Source organism: Bos indicus x Bos taurus, chromosome 28 (genome assembly GCF_003369695.1).
Source record: "Bos indicus x Bos taurus breed Angus x Brahman F1 hybrid chromosome 28, Bos_hybrid_MaternalHap_v2.0, whole genome shotgun sequence".
Taxonomy (NCBI): domain Eukaryota; kingdom Metazoa; phylum Chordata; class Mammalia; order Artiodactyla; family Bovidae; genus Bos; species Bos indicus x Bos taurus.
The window spans coordinates 42,234,178-42,251,122 of record NC_040103.1 but is presented as its reverse complement, the minus strand read 5'-3'; the positions used below and the strand labels follow the sequence as shown (position 1 = coordinate 42,251,122).

Sequence of the window (16,945 nt, the reverse complement as noted above, 5' to 3'; positions counted from 1 at the left end):
TCCCCTTGGGACAACCCCTGCTGACTTTCACCCCTCTGTAGGGGTCTCTCCCTCTGGCCAGAGGAACAGGGCGGTACTGCAAGGTTACAAGGCTAGGCCAGCACCCAGTCGATTCAAAGACTGGGATCGCAGTAGAGGTAAAGGTCTCCATCTGGTGGCTCCTGCCCCACCCCATTGCCGCCACCACTAAAGTGCTTCCTTCGCCCCGTGCCATTTTGACCATCAGTTTTTAAAGGACATCTGGATAAATGGTAATAATGTCACATACAGCCCCGATTGCTGGCCTCGCCTGAGGCCTGTGTTCATCCTGGCCCTAAGGAGCCCTCACCCAGAGATCACTCTAGGTTTCAGGGCCACCCTCCCCCAAGCCCAGTGGGCTTCACTCACTTTCTTGAACCTAATTTTATAGCCATTTGACTAGACTCCCTGGTCTAGGATTCAGGAACTGGCCAGAAGTAGAAATCTGGGACCCTGACCTTGTTAAGGTTTTACTTCTCTTCCAGAAAAAGCAGAAAGAAAACCAGATCTTGGTCAAAATTGAAAACTAAAATGGATGTGAATGTGGAATGTCTTATTTTAGCCTTATTAGCACACTTGGGGGGACTTTTAAAAACCCTATCTGAATGGCTGCTACTTGGGAGATCACATATTAAAATATAATTTGCTATTTTTTCCAGCCACTATAGGTATTTTCCTTTCCATTGTCCAGAAAAGAAGCCAAGACTTTGTTTATCGGCTCAGTGGTTCCTGTGTTACCTGCCTAATGCTGGCATTGCCAGAAAGCCACCAGGGCTGAGATCCAGGGAGAAGGTCCACAGAGGCAAAGATGCCAGCACAGCTCGGGGGGGCTGTTTGATGCTGAGAGGGTATTCTCAGGTGTGAGGTGCTGGGGAAACTTCTGTAAACTGGAGAGACAGGGCAGGGATTTTAAAAAGACATCCAGCCTACACTACCAGAACAGGATTGGGGTGAAGAACAGATTAAATTATATAAAGAGAATTTAAGGAATGTGGCAATTCTTACTCCAGAATTGTCAAGTAAAATTCATACCTGCTGATGTGATGTTTTGTGGCAACTTCACCCGCCAACTCTTAACCGGGATGGAAGGTGGCAGAGAGAGTGTGAGCAAAGTTGTGATTAAAAGTGACTGCTCTCCGGCAGATACAGGAGGGGGGGAGAGAAAAGGGGTGAGACAGTCTTCAACCGCAATGGGGACTTTGGGAACCCAGCCTAGGGACAAGGAGGAAATGCCACATTAATAAACTGTAAGACATCACCTCCGTGAGTCATCTTGGAGTCTGTCGATCTGAATGTCAGCAAAACGACCTGCATCTGCATCAGTTTTTACCACAATGAACTCTGTCTTAAAAAGTTAAGTTGGGAGATGTTTTCTTGTGCTTCTTCATTAAATTAACTTTATTAAATTGTTTTCAAAATGTTTCTCTTGCTTACAAGTGATGCGGTCATTATTAGTAAGCATTCTGTTTGCAACCAAGCCAGAGGAGTATGGGTGGGCCAGGGAAGACACACTGGTCTAGACATCTACAGGGTCCTAGCCTTGACCGCACCACCTCCTGTCCCTGCATCGCTTTGCACGTCAGCTCTTGGTGGACCTCACTGCTATAAAGTGAGGGGATGGACCAGAAACGCAGAATCCCTTACAATTCTAAATTTCTATTTATAATTTTTTTTTATTTCAGTGTACTTATACCTGTCAAACTGATTTCAAAGAAATTATGGAATAATCCAACAAGCCAGAGGAAGACAGCTGTGCATGCAGTTTAACAGATGTCAAAACCCTTGTGAGAAGCTGGTTTATCAGGGGTGAGGCCAGACCAGGCATCTTACTCATTCCTTCTACAGAGGTCTGTTGAACACTTGCTTTGGCCTCCATTGTTCTAGTTGCTGGGGACAGAGAAGTGAACAACACAGCAAAAATTCCTTACATTCTAGTGATGGGAGATACAATAAACCAGATAATTCAGTAAAAATTCAGTAAAACAAACAAACAAAAAAAAAACAGTATGCAAGAGAATGAAAATCCTCAAGAGAAGGCAACAGAAAATGTTGGGGAGGGCAGGGTGCAAGTTGAATTTTTAGGCAGGGAGTCGATGCCTGGTCCTAAGTCCCAGTTTTTCAACTGGGCACAATGCCACACAGCCCAGCTGGGCCAAGCAGACACGTGGCAGGCTGGGAAGGATGTGAGCACGAGTGGAGCAGTCTGGGTTCTTATTCTCACACTGCTTCTCCAGAAGCCATAGTCTTAGGAAAATCAGCTGGCCTCTTGGAGTTCAGTTTCTTCTGCTGTAAAATGGGAATTAAGTGTCTATCTCCAGGGCATATCATGCAAATTAAATGACATAATGTACGTTGCTGTGTGATGTGGAGTCTAAGGTTCCAACCACATGAGGTGTCCTTCCCTGCCCCGCATGGGACAGTAGGGGAGGGAGACTCCCCAAAGCTTCAGTCTCCTTCTGGGCAGAACCTCCCTGTGGGCAAATTCTAGCTCCATGCAGTTTCCAAAGGGACTCAGCCTGCAGGGCTCCTGGGCTCCAAGCCTCTCTGTAGAAACGGGAGTGCTTCCTTGGTGCTTCTGAGAACCCTGCTTCTTCCTTCCAGATGGAGAGGAAATGGTTCAGGAGGTACATCTTCGCTCCTCCAGCCCACTTTACCTGTTGCAGCCAGAGGCCCCCTGGAAGGTCTTCTCAGAGCCAGCCCTCCAGGACCCTAGCTCCAACTCCTTTCCTTCAATGCCTTCCCACCGTTGCATCTCCAAGAGTCGCATCCTCACTCTGTCTGCCCATCTGTGCCTTGCAGCAGCCTCAGACACCTGTATCTCAGGAGCACCCTCTCCCTAGCATTTCCTGCCCTTTCTGAATCACCAGCTCTTGCTGGACTCTGCAGCTCAGCTTACACCCCCACCCCTACCCATGGGTTTGACTCAGTCATGCCCCTTGATGTGACCAGTGCAGCACAGGCCTCTCTGTTCTGCATCTGTCATACTGCACCCGAATCATCTCACCTTCCAAACAAGGACCATGGGTTGAACTCATATGGCCCCCCCAGGGCCTGGCACACAATCTGGCACAGCCCAGACACCCAGGGAGGCCAAGAAATGGATGAATATATGGGTGGCTGTGGAGAGTGGATGTGAGGGTAGGTAGGAAGTCGGGGGAGTAGGAAAGAGAGGGATGGGGCAGGGTGGCAGGAGGGACAAGCAGCTGCCTCGGGCAAGGCGGGAGCCAGATATGGTGACGGAGAGAGGTGGAGTCTGGGGGTATTTAGATGGATGGCGGCTGGCTGAGACCCCCACCAGCTCCTTTCTATCCACAAGCCTGAGTTCTGCAACTGAGGTCTGCAAGTCAAATGAGCAAATCTTGAACGTGAAGTGGAAACCAATTAAAAACACACTGCAGTGACTTGAAAGAAATTCCAACAAATGGCTTTCACAAACCAGCTTGTGTTTCAGCAGAGTTTATGATCTGAATTTGCATCATTAGGAATAAGGACAAATGTGGATGAACAGCAGGGGCGGAAACAACATGCGTTAGACGATAAACAGCATCCACAGCTCTTCCCGTCCTCACGGTGCTTCACGCCCTAAGGTTTTACGGTCACTTCCCGAGAACTAAGAGGGGGGTGTTGTTTCACTTTCCCATTTTCACATATTCAGAATGTGAATAACCGTGGACCAGGTGTTGGTTGAACTACTGGTCCCAGTTCCTCCAGCCCCTGTAGGATTATACACGCACTCATGACTTCCCTACTGGCCCCCTGCACATCTCGCCCCTTAACTCTGGGTTTGGCCATCAACTTGTTTTGGCCGAGCAGATGTTACTGGAAGTGACCGAAGCAGAGGCTTGAAGTGTGTTTGTGTATTTGGACTCATCCTTCTGTGCTCTTGGCATAGCCATGAGAGAAGCACGATGTGGTAGCCCATGAGTCCTGAGAGAAAAAGCTACCTGGAACCAAGATCAGGCAAGCCCAGCTCAACCCCATCCAACTCACAGACCCAGGACCGAGAAACCCGGCCCTGCACTGCTCGCCACTGCAATTCTGTGAGTTAACAACAGCTGACTAATCTGGACCATGACAACTGCACTCTTTACTTAGTGATGACACTGCCAGGCATGTGCTGGCCATTTCCCACACATCTTCCCACATAATCGTGACAACATCCCTCAGACACAGGCGTCACCATCTCCACTTTACAGATAAGGATGCTGGGACTCAGCTAGAAGAGTCTGCCCAAGCTCAGGGCTCGTATGTGAAAGGTCAGGACTCCAATCATGCCTGTCTGCCTCCAAAGCCCCTGCTGTGCACCAAACTTGCTTCCACGTGGAGCAGAAGCTGTGCTGACAGGAGAAGAGCCCCCTCCTGAAGGTGCCGGAAGCGCTTGGTGCCTCTTCCTCGGCATACCCTGTGACTAGAAAGTGCCTTGTTTCACAACTGTATTTCCTTTAAAACACATATGGGGGCTGGTTGTCTTTTTCCAATTCTGACTGAGCTGTTCATCCTCAAATGCCCCAGGAGACAGCCCTGCAGACAACCGTGACCAGCCTTTTCAGAGGAAGGCCCTGTGAGCCATCTTGGCCTCACGGCCAGCGCTTGCTCCAGACCGCCCGTTAACTGTGTGAAGTCATGTGCCGGGAGAGGTGGTGGCGCTCACGGAAGCACTCGTGGCAGATGGGGCACGTGAGGGCCTCTGCTCTCAGCCTCTTGGAATGCAGGCTGGGCCCCGCATGCTCCTTTTTGTGGTGGGATCTCATGTGGAAGACCAGGTCGGACGTCAGGCGGAAGGACAGGTTGCAGTTGGCGCACCAGTTCTGGGTGGACAGGCCCAGGGAGGTGAGCGTAGGGGGCAGCAGGGCCCAAGAGCTGGTGGAGGACGACGATGGGGGCGTGGGGATCTGGACCGTGGCGTGCTTGAGCCACAGCGCGGGGGCGCCCAGGAAAGTGCCGCAGAGAGGAGCATGTGGTGGCCCTGTTTGCAGGTTCCAGAAATCACCCACCAAAAGCTTGGAGTTGGAAAGTCGACCCCAGCAAGTGACATCAACCGTGCTGATGAGTCCCAGCAGCTCTCCCAGGGCATCTGCAGGTTCACCGGCCTGAAAGACACAGGCTGGTCCCAGTCTCCCTGCTGGACCCCTGGCTGGCTTGCTGAAGGCACTTCTCTGCTCCCTGCGGGCTCCACTGGGCCACACAGAGACGCGGGTGCTGCCAGTTAGGTCCCTGCGGATATCGGGGGTCAGCTGCTGGGGGCCAGGCTGGCCTACAGGGCCACTGTGCTTCCTGTCCTGGGCCTGCCCACCCCCAAGCCTCTTCTTGAGCTGACGCACCTCTGTGAAGGCGCTCTGCCCCTGTTCCCACCAAGTCTTTTGGGGCATCAGCTTTCCCAGCCTGAGCTTGCCTGGGGCCACTGATAGTACCATCTCGGCACAGGCCTCATCCTGGCCACTGCCGCCCAGGGCAGTCTCAGAGCCCAGGCAGTTTGTTTTCTCCAGTAGCACTGGCTTCTGGCCCCAGCCCTGCTCAGATTCACTAAGCTGCCATCTGTTTTCAGCTGAAGGGCTCTGCAGAACTCCCTTCCCAGTAGCCATGGGGGCCACAGAGCCTGAGCCAGCTAAGTAAGGTGGATCCTCCGGCAGCTGTCAGCCCCAGGAGTTTCTGGAGGGCTTGGCCCGGGGAGTGGCTGTGAGATTGAAGGGCTCCCCTGGGGCCTGGGCCAGCACACTTGGACGACAGGGCTCTGCAGAGAGAGGAAGCAACAGGCCATGAAACGTGTGCTCTTCACTCAGGGACATATCATAGCATGCAGCCTGTAGGAACTTAGAGAACTCCTCCCCTCACCCGGGACCTCAGTATCTTGGGCCAGTTGCTGATAAGAGCATGAACTTGAAGGCAGACAAGTGTCCATGTGAGTCCAAACTCTGCCAGTCTTCAGCTGTGTGATGTTAGACGAGCTACCCTTCTAATTAATCTTCTCAGCTAACTTGACCAGAGACAGTTTTCCTCCTTTGCCTCCAAAGCATCCTGACTGCTACAGATGCAGCGACTCACCCTGACTCAGAGCACCACGGTTTCACCACTAGGGCTCCATCAGAGGACCACAGCGCACAATGCTGCCACCCAGAGGCCAGACTCAGTACTGCCCAGCATCTATCAGCATCCAGGCAGGAGCTGCTGTGTTAACAGCGGCACGAGGCTTCCACCGGTCAGTAGTGACTTGGTTGACACTCTTAACATCTCCGCACCCTGATAAACAGCAGTTTTTGTTCCTTCCTGCTCAGTGTGCTAATTTTTCTTCCAAATAATCACACACACCAGGACATTTCAAGCACTTGATGACAGGAACTCTGTAGCACAGGTGACCAGAGGGTAAAAGCTGGACAATAAACACCCAGGCAAGGCAGGCTGGGTGCGCGGCTGTTCCTGGCCCCTGCTCCCATGCCTGGGGGAGCCACCTTTCTACCAGGCCCTGACCCTGCAACAAGTGTGGGTCTCCCCTCTCCACTCTCCTGACTACACTTGTTTTTCACACATTCATCCACTTGCTTGTCCTCTGCTCACCTGTCAACTGTCAGAGGTCTTCTTGTGCCAACCTACTTGGCATTAACAGGGGAATCAGCCTCTGCTTTGCCCTCAAGGTGCTCATGGCGCAGGGGAGATACACAAGGGCCATATGTGAATGCGCCTGGAAGGAGAGGGAGCCATCAGCCCTGCTGGGGAGACATTTACCCCTCTTCCCTGACCAGCCCACCAGCAAGTTCTTGAAGCTTGCAGACCCATCTTTAAGTGTCTCCTCGGCTTGTGAGAGGTTTGCCGGACCACACTCCACTGAGTGTTCTGAGCTTTTATCATTAAGAAATATGTGTCCCGAGCCCAGGAGGACTGTGAGGAGTGGGCAGCTCTGATCCTTCCTCACAGGGACATCATTTAGGTTCAACTCAGCTTCTTCTTCTTCTTGGCCTGCCTCCTGCTCCACCTGTAAAAGGCCTCACAGATACCTGCCCTCCTTATCACTATCTTGGTGACAGAAGTCTGTGACATGTGCTTGGCATATGAGTGAAGAGGACCCTGGTCCTGCAGTACTAAACATCCTGCCCGATGTCCCTGCAAAGAGGAGGCACAGCTGGGACTGAAACCCAGGTGTGCGCCCCCAAAGCCTGCATGGCTGCACTGGCCACGTCGCCTTCCCAGAGTCCCCCTGATGAACAAGCAAGCCAACTACATGACCCAAATACCAAAGGAGGGTATACTGAAGGTTTAAGCTTCCTTTTCCCGCCTTCTCTCCAACTTCTCCCAAGCTTTTACCCAATCAGAAAGTCAGACTCTTTGTCTAACCTGTGAAGTTTGAACAGTTTGTGAGGAAACACATGCCAGACCTACCCTTCAGCCCATCCAGTGTGACTCCAGTCTCCTGCTTGGTCGTCCTGAAAGGACTTCCAAGATGGGCCACCAGGGGGAGGTGAGCCTCCCCAAATATCTTTTCCAAACTGAGTCCTCAAAGGAGATGCCATTGACATCAGAATTAGTGCCGGTCAACGTTACTTGAAGAGGCAGAGATGGCCATGTCACTGCACCGAGTGACCCTGAGCTGTCCTTCTCACCTCTCTCAGCTTCAATTTCCCATTAACTGGGGTTGGACTGAATTATCTCCACAGTCCTTTCCAGATCTAACCATGTGTGACTCCAGTTGGGATGAAGCCGTTTCTCCCTCTAGCAGTCTGCTCGACACACACACACACATCCAGGCACATTCACACCCTCACATACACATTCATTCACAATACACACACACCCACAATCTCACAAGTAGTCACTCTCACGTACATACTCACATACACTCAAACACATACACACTATTACACAATCAAATGCACATACACCCTCACACAAACTCCCCCTTCTTCTCTCTCTCACTCTCTGCCCCTCACTGTTTACCAGATGTAGAACCACCTGATGTTTCCCACAGCTGGGCAGGAGGCTGCCTTGCTGACCTGGCTGCACCCCTGTACCCCTCTGCACACAGCCCTACTGCGTTGCCCTCACAGCTCGGGCAACATTGTCCAACCACAGCCATGCAGACCCCATTGACAGAACTTCCAGTGTTTTGAACGACAGATGAGAAGACCTTCTCAGCTATAAAATTTGAAACATGCTGTCTTCCTGCAGGCTGGAGTGTTTGCTACCAGAATGCTTCATGATATAAGTATACATCTCACCATTTATTGACTACATAAATGTACGTGCCAGAGATGCCCAGAGCTTAACACATCTTACGTTATGGCATTTTCACAACTACATGAGTGTTGCAGGTCTCAATCCAAATGTGTCCATCTACAACCTACAGATGCCGTATCAATAAACCCTGTGCTGCTCCAGCTGTTTGAGACTCTTCTAGATCTGGATTCTGTCAACTGCTGAATCCACCCAAAACACTCATCAGTGTTATCATCCAACTCCTGATAATGATAATGAGAACAAGGAGGAGAAGGAGGGAAAGGTGGAGACCAAGGTACCGAACTGATGGAAGACCTTAGCATGCCGTCCACCCTCCCTGACTGAGGGTCACCACTCTCACACGCACCAGCACCGCCAGGTCAGGTCACCCAGGCAAGTGCAAAGAATGTCCTAGCAAACCCCTTCTGGGGACCCACCTAACCTTGGTCCACTGCATCTGCGGCAATCACCAGAAGGAAGTCTTTCAAATGAAAGATGATATGAGTCTGTTGTGGCTTGTTCGGGGTTAGGGGAACACAGGCACAGCCGCTCAGTGCTGCTTCTGTCCCCCTTTCCTACATGGACCTACCAACGCCCTTTGCAACTGGAAGGTGGCTCTCTGTCCAGAAGATCGCTGAGCAAAGCAGAGCCGCTCCCTCCTCTTTCTCTTTCCACTGACACCAGCTGTTCTAGCAGCAAGCGGATCTATGCATCCCTTGATTTTTTCCTCCCTTCCAATATTAAAGGAACTTTGCTGTCCTCCACACTCCTCAGTAGCCTAAGTCCATTCTGGGCTCTTGATCCCTGACATTATTTACTCATCCTTGTCACTCTGCTGTACGTGTCCTGAGAAGGGACTCTTCTTGCCTTCCTTGGTTATTTCAGTCTGAGCTCAGCAAGACAAACCTCTGAGCCATACAGACATCATTCAGTGCTGGCTTCCCTGGTAGCTCAGATGGTAAAGAATCTGCCTGCAGTGCAGGAGACCCGGATTCGATCCCTGGGTCGGGAAGATCCCCTGGAGAAGGAAATGGCAACCCACTGCAGTATCCTTGCCTGGAAAGTCCCATGGACAGAGGAGCCTGGTGGGCTGCAGTCCATGGGGTCACAAAGAGCCGGGCATGACTGAGCGACTAATACTTACACTTACACACTTGTGGTCTTCCTATTGAAGCAATCTGACTTCAATCCCAAACTCGCCAACCTTTTCCCAGCCTTCAGATGAAGTACTGATCTTGGCAGACTTCTGAAACTGAGCCTCCCAAGTCAAGAGTTTGTCTGACCACGTCTGTCCTCCCCTCCCACCGGGAATACTTCTCCCTCAGGACTCAGTCCACCAACCAGTGTTCTACTGACCAAAAGATGAAGTTTTCCGAGAGGTGAAGCCTCACCTGCCCCGCAGTGTAAAAGCGCTTGTTTCTCTGTTTATTACCTACTGCTGGGGCACTGGCTGCAGACTCCAATCATTCCCTCATCTGAGCAGCACTGGTCACGTTCTAACTTTCTGTTCAGGTTCTAACCAGGCTGTTCACAGGGAATTTAAGTGTGTGGGTTTCTAGGGTCAGAATGCCTGGGTCAAATACAGCTCTGCTCTTGCCAATCACGTGACCCTGGACAAGGTCCCGATCCTCTCCCTGCCTCTGTTGTCTCACTATGGATCACCTTAGTGCCCACTTCATGAGGTGGTTGTGAGGATTAAATGGATTAACATACCTAGAGTGCTAAAGAGCCTGCCTCAATAAATGTGAAAGTGAAAATGTTAGTCACTCAGACGTGTCCAGCTCTTTGCCACCCTATATACTGTAGCCCGCCAGGCTCCTCTGTCCGTGGAATTCTCCAGGCAAGAATAGTGGAGTGTGTAGCCATTCCTTCTCCAGGGGATCTTCCCAACCCAGGAATCGAACCCGGGTCTCTTGCATTGCAGGCAGATTCTTCTCCGTCTGAGCCACTAGGGAAGCCCAGGTTTATCATCATACTAGTAATTTATTATCATACTAGTTCTGAAGGTTAAAGACAAGCCCAGGGCTGCCTTCCCTCCACTCATGCCCCTCCCTGCCAGGGACCAGCACACAGTAGTGTTTAATAAGGGTCCAAACGGCCTGGGCAGTTTCCACCTTCCCCCTCCATTTACAGGAAAAAGAACTCTTTCTCAAGCAACTGAATGATAGCATGTTACTGATATCTGAACATACTCACCACCCCAAGCTAGCCAGCCTCCAATTGTCCCAAGTTGCAGCTCAGAAACTAGGTCTTATTCAGTGAAACCATCTCCGCCGACAGGGCCTTTCTCCACTGCTTCCTCTTCAGCTAAAACAAATGAGAACAGAAAAAAGTCTTCTGGGCCCCAAGACTTTGGTTTCCTCAGACTCTGAAGATGCTTCTCATACTTTTTTGGAAGATTTCTGAGGATAATCATCTATCTACCTCTTCTATATGTGGATTGTGTGGTGCTGGGTTTTCCTAAAAGGGAAACACATGTTTTCTAGATATCCTCTAGCCAAAGAACTCTGAGAAAATGAAAAACTGCAGAGTTGTCCAGGCCTTCCTGGAGGTTGGCTACTGGTGCCACGTGGTGGGAAAGAAGAGAAGGACTTTCCAGCCAGCCCTCGAAGGCTCCACATTCAGTTATGCCTACATCCCTCTAGTAGCAATGCCTGCTATGATCAAGCAAAACCAAATGCAGGATTCCCAGAATGTAGCCAGCTCCCAGGCCCACTGTGAGGTCAGCTGCAGTCCTAACACAACTTGGCCAGTTCCAGTGGCAGTCTTCAGAGGAAAAGTCCATGGTTTGTACAATAGACTGCATAGTCAGACTCTACAAGAACATCATTGGCTAGAAAGAAGAAGAGATGCAGTCTATTGGAGAAAGAAAAGAAATTCAAAAGCACTGCAGCTCAAGATTTTGCCTAGAATAAAAAAAAATTATGCGATCATCTGTTTTAAAGAAAAGTTGTCACCTCTTAGGTTTTCTGAAAAAGAAATCTGCTAATCAAAGCAGACATGATAGTTCTATATCATTGGAAAAGCATCCCTTCCGCCTCCCTCCCCAAAGTCTAATACCTGGGAAGTCAGAGGTTAAATGATGCAAAAGACAATTTAACTCTTCAGTCCAGAGAACAGTCTCCCAAATCAAAGTGTCATGCTTATACCTATGAAAGTGTCCAATGTTCTTTGACATAAAGTAGAAAAAAAATTTTCTTTCAATAAACACACTGAAATCTTCTTCCATCATTTTTAATTTTTGTTCAATTCTGTGTGATTTATCTACTGACAAATTTCCTTTTGCATATCAACCAAAAGTTAAATAAGATGAATTATCACTAAAAATCATAACAAACTCAAAAAGCAGGTTAAATTAATTATGAAAAACAAAAGTCTCAAATGTTGGGCAGTAATTAGCAGCTTTAAAACCAAACAAGTTTCATTTTTACAATTATATATATATACACACATATATATATAGTATGTATATGCGCATGTTTGAACATATAGCTATACATGCCACAAAAATATCATCAAATAATGAAATCATGTCTGATTAAATTTTTAAGAAGCAAAAAACTGCTTTGCTATATAATATTTTCTACTTCATTTCTCAAAAATGAATCAGATTTGTTTTCCTATATTCACTTAGTATCTTGGATATGAAAATGAAACCTTTCTACTGTGGTCTTATCTCATGTACACAAAAACATCACTCTCCAATGTCACAATAATTGTTATAAAAAGGCTGGATCATTCAACAGTAATTCTGAAACCTAATTTCTGCACACCACCAGCATTGCCAAGTATACACTTTATAAATTTATAGTTAACTTCCAGTTTCAACTCTCAGCCAAATGTTTCCCATGCAAAGCTCTGGCCTATTGTCTTCCCATAACTGCTCTCTGAATCCCACCCTGGCCCTCCCCACCAACCTGGCCTAGGACTGCCTGCACAGAAGGATGGCATGGGCCCCCATGTTCCCTTAATGGTCCTGCAAAATTTAGCTTCCTGGTGCTGTCTGTGTCTATTACTAAAGGCCAAATACCAAGAAAAGGATTCAATCAATGCCTTGTTTCTAAAGCCAAGTATTTCTTTCAGCTCACCCTGAAAACTCAGAGATTTATAACTTGATCCTTTATGTATTTTCCCACAACAGGCACTGAACAGGTTACATGCCTAGATCTTTGATATAATCAGTTGGAGAAAGGATCTGGAACAAATGCATCGTTATTATCCTAGTACCCAGAACAAACTCTGGCTAATAACGGAGCGGCAGAGGATGGGTGAAGGGCTGAAGGGATGAATTAAAAGGATTGCAGCACAAAAAGTCAACCTAGGAGGAAAAAAAAAAAAAAAATCCAAGGTGGAATTCTTGATGGGGGAAGGAAAAGGGGAAGAAGGGAGGAGGAGAGAGAGAAAGAAGGAGAGAGAAAAGGAAGGACGGGGGACACAGGTAAAACAACGATGGACAAGAAAAGGTGAGACAGATGAGAGAAAAATACAGAGAGAAGCAAGGAGACAAAAGACAGAGGCAGAGGGCAGGGAGAGGGGCAGCACAGGAGCGGGGAGAAAGGAGCGATGGAGAAGGCTGGTGACAGCGGCAAGAACCGAGCAGTTAAAGGCAGGGCTGAGAACCTGCCCCGGGGTAAGGCCAGTAGAAATGAGATGACTCCCGACCCCCACGCCCATTCGCGGCCCCGTCCCGGGGGCAGGACAGAGCGTCTCACCTCGGCTCTCTCGCGGCGCTGGGGACGCGCTGGCAGCCCCGGCCGCCTCCAGGTCGCGGCCGTGACACGCGGCTGGGAACTTGGCGCGCGAGCCCTGGGGGCCGGCTGGTCCCCGCCTTCCCGGACTGCCCCGCCTCTGAGGCGGGGCCTCGGGCCCGGCCCCGCCCCGCCCGCAGCGGGCAGAAGGGTTTCTGGGAAGGGCCTGCGAGTGGGCTGAGCCCTCAGAAAGGGGCGCCTAGGAGACCCGCTCCGAGAAGGCAATGGCCCCACTCCAGTACTCTTGCCTGGAAAATCCCATGGGCGGAGGAGCCCGGTGGGCTGCAGTCCATGGGGTTGGACACGACTGACGCGACTTAGCAGCAGCAGCAGCAGCAGCAGCAGGAGACCCGCTCGCGGCACCGCCCGCCTTCACCTAGCCCTCTTGGCGGGGCCTGGCCGGCCCGCGAGCCCGGCTCCGCATATCTCGACCGGCCGCCCCCGCTGGCTCAGGTCTTGCCCCATGCCTCGCAAGTTCGGGACTGAGGAGGGTGCCCTGGCGCGCGGGCTCGCCTTTGGAGGCGGCCCTTGGACCACGGCAGAGGCTGTACGTGATCTGTGTGCTGCGACTTCTACTCTCTTAGGTCTCCGAGACCCAGGCGACAGACAGTACAGATGGTCGGTGCCCTGCGGCTGCAGATCCTCCGTGCGCTGCCCAGAGACCCCCATCAGCGTCATGGACTCTCCTTCCCTTCCAGGCTGAGCGCCCGTGCAAGCTCCATATTTGTGGCTTCCCTGAGAATCACCCAGACTTCACTGGAGCTGACCCTCGGCCTCTCAGCCTTTGCTGAGCCACCTCAGTTCTGAAATGGCAGCGTTTTGCCAGATAACGGTGAGTTCTGTGACTTCACAGAATGCACAGGTGGCAGGGAACTTAATTACTCGCGGAAGGTGGGAGAGGCCAGCACCTAAAGGGTTGGGGACCAGAGGAAATGCCTTCTAAGTGACTGCATTCATGCCAGATCGTGGACTAAATAGGACATAGACCTGGAGTGAGGGTGAGAGGAGACGGGAGTAGAGTCTCAGGTAACCTGAATGGTTGCAGTGGCATCCAGGTGTATGGGTCACATTGTTTGAGCCCAGCAGAAGGGCAGAGCAGATTGGATAGGGGAAGAGAGAATCCTTGAGGGACTAAAGGGAACCTTCCTTCAGTCACTCAGTAACTGTTCTGGATGCCCCTGAAAGGAGAGTGTGGTTTCCTAAGGTGACAAAGCCCTGTGCTTTTCTCAAAGATTTGGGAGCATCTGTTACACAAGGCAAGATTGTAAAGGACCAAAATTATGATGAGTCTGAGGTGGGCAAAGTGAAATTCAGAACAGACATTAAAGTTCTGGTAACGGCCCCCAAAGCAAAACTTTCCTTCTGTGAAGAGAGCCCACTAATTAACATGGACATGAGAAATCAAATCTCTAATGTGCAGCTCAGTCAGCCTTACTGGAATTACAGGACTTCTAGGACAACCTCGAAAATAATCTGTCCACCTAGAATTCTGTATCTGACCCAACTGTTATTCAAGAGTGAGCACAACACAGATATTTTCAGGGGTACAGAGCCTAAATTGAACACCCTCACAACCTTGGTGAAAGAACTAACAAAGAATGTGTTTCAGAAGGAAGGAAACAGAACCCAGAAGAAAGCAGAGAGTTTCAAGAAACAGTGACTGTAAGTCCAAGATCAAGATGTCAGTAGGGTTGGTTTTTTATGAAACCTCCCTGAATTGTAGGCAGCCACCTGCCCTCTGTGTCCCAAACACTGCCTTTTCACTGTAACTGTTTGAGGCCCATCTCTGGTGTCTCTTCCTTTTCTTATGAGGATACTAGACTTAGGCCCAACACTTAAGACCTTATTTAACCTTAATCACCTCCCTAAACACCCAGCATCTAAATGCAGTCCCATTAAGGATTAGGGCTTGATAAATGAACTTGGCAGTTTGGGCACAATTCAGCTCATAGCACTCAGTAAATATCAAATAAGTTACATCAGTACTTAAAAAACTTCCCACAAAGAAAATACCAGATATAGGAGATAGCATATCAAATATTCATGAAGCAAATCATTGTGATCATGTTCAAAATCTTTCCAAAGACAATGTAAAACCCTCCCAAGTGCATTTTAGGAGGCTCAGTTCAGCTCAGTTCAGTCACTCAGTCATGTCTGACTCTTTGCAACCCCATGAATCGCAGCACACCAGGCCTCCCTGTCCATCACCAACTCCCAGAGCTCACTCAAACTCATGTCCATCGAGTCGGTGATGCCATCCAGCTATCACATCCTCTGTCGTCCCCTTCTCCTCCTACCCCCAATCCCTCCCAGCATCAGGGTCTTTTCCCTCCCAGCATCAGATGACTCTGATGACTCCATCAGAGTCAACTCTTAGCATGAGGTGGCCAAAGTACTAGAGTTTCAGCTTTAGCATCAGTCCTTTCAATGAACACCCAGGACTGATCTCCTTTGGAATGGACTGGTTGGATCTCCTTGCAGTTCAAGGGACTCTCAAGAGTCTTCTCCAACACCACAGTTCAAAAGCATCAATTCTTCGATACTCAGCTTTCTTCACAGTCCAACTCTCACATCTATACACGACCACAGGAAAAACCATAGCCTTGACTAGACCGACTTTGTTGACAAAGTAATGTCTCTGCTTTTGAATATGCTATCTAGGTTGGTCATAACTTTCCTTCCAAGGAGTAAGTGTCTTTTAATTTCATGGCTGCAGTCACCATCTGCAGTGATTTGGGAGCCCCCCAAAATAAAGTCTGACACTGTTTCCACTGTTTCCTTATCTATTTGCCATGAATTGATGGGACCAGATGCCATGATCTTCGTTTTCTGAATGTTGAGCTTTAAGCCAACTTTTTCACTCTCCTCTTTCACTTTCATCAAGAGGCTTTTTAGTTCCTCTTGACTTTCTGCCATAAGGGTGATGTCATCTGCATATCTGAGGTTATTGATATTTCTCCTGACAATCCTGATTCCAGCTTGTGTTTCTTCCAGTCCAGCTTTTCTCATGATGTACTCTGCATAGAAGTTAAATAAGCAGGGTGACAACATACAGCCTTGACGTACTCCTTTTCCTATTTGGAACCAGTCTGTTGTTCCATGTCCAGTTCTAACTGTTGCTTCCTGACCTGCATACAGATTTCTCAAGAGGCAGGTCAGGTGGTCTGGTATTCCCATCTCTTTCAGAATTTTCCACAGTTGATTGTGATCCACACAGTCAAAGTCTTTGGCACAGTCAATAAAGCAGAAATAGATGTTTTTCTGGAACTCTCTTGCTATTTCCATGATCCAGCGGATGCTGGCAATTTGGTCTCTGGTTCCTCTGCCTTTTCTAAAACCAGCTTGAACATCAGGAAGTTCACAGTTCATGTATTGCTGAAACCTGGTTTGGAGAATTTTGAGCATTACTTTACTAGCGTGTGAGATGAATGCAATTGTGCGGTAGTTTGAGCATTCTTTGGCATTGCCTTTCTTTGGGATTGGAATGAAAACTGACCTTTTCCAGTCCTGTGGCCACTGCTGAGTTTTCCAAATTTGCTGGCATATTGAGTGCAGCACTTTCACAGCATCCTCTTTCAGGATTTGAAATAGCTCAACTGGAATTCCATCACCTCCACTAGCTTTGTTGGTAGTGATGCTTTCTAAGGCCCACTTGACTTCACATTCCAGGATATCTGGCTCTAGGTCAGTGATCACACCATCGTGATTATCTGGGTCATGAAGATCTTTTTTGTACAGTTCTTCTGTGTATTCTTGCCACCTCTTCTTAATATCTTCTGCTTCTGTTAGGTCCATACCATTTCTGTCCTTTATTGAGCCCATCTTTGCATGAAATGTCCCCTTGGTATCTCTAATTTTCTTGAAGAGATCTCTAGTCTTTCCCATTCTGTTGTTTTCCTCTATTTCTTTGCATTGATCGCTGAGGAAGTCTTGCTTATCTCTTCTTGGTATTCTTTGGAACTCTGCATTAAGAT

General features: G+C 49.2%; 1 protein-coding gene across 1 annotated transcript; it reads right to left on the bottom strand.

Moving 5' to 3' along the window:
* Positions 1-3,458: 3,458 nt before the first annotated feature.
* Positions 3,459-6,863, bottom strand: ZNF488 (zinc finger protein 488). The gene is made up of 2 exons (XM_027530898.1): positions 6,571-6,863; positions 3,459-5,749 (listed from the first exon to the last, which is right to left on the bottom strand). The coding sequence occupies exon 2, from the start codon at positions 5,598-5,600 to the stop codon at positions 4,626-4,628; it is 975 nt and encodes a 324-aa protein (XP_027386699.1). The 5' UTR covers positions 5,601-5,749; positions 6,571-6,863; the 3' UTR covers positions 3,459-4,625.
* Positions 6,864-16,945: the final 10,082 nt, after the last annotated feature.

Excerpts from the sequence above, each read along its gene's own strand:
- ZNF488 (XM_027530898.1), bottom strand. The coding sequence starts at position 5,600 with ATGGCTACTGGGAAGGGAGTTCTGCAGAGCCCTTCAGCTGAAAACAGA.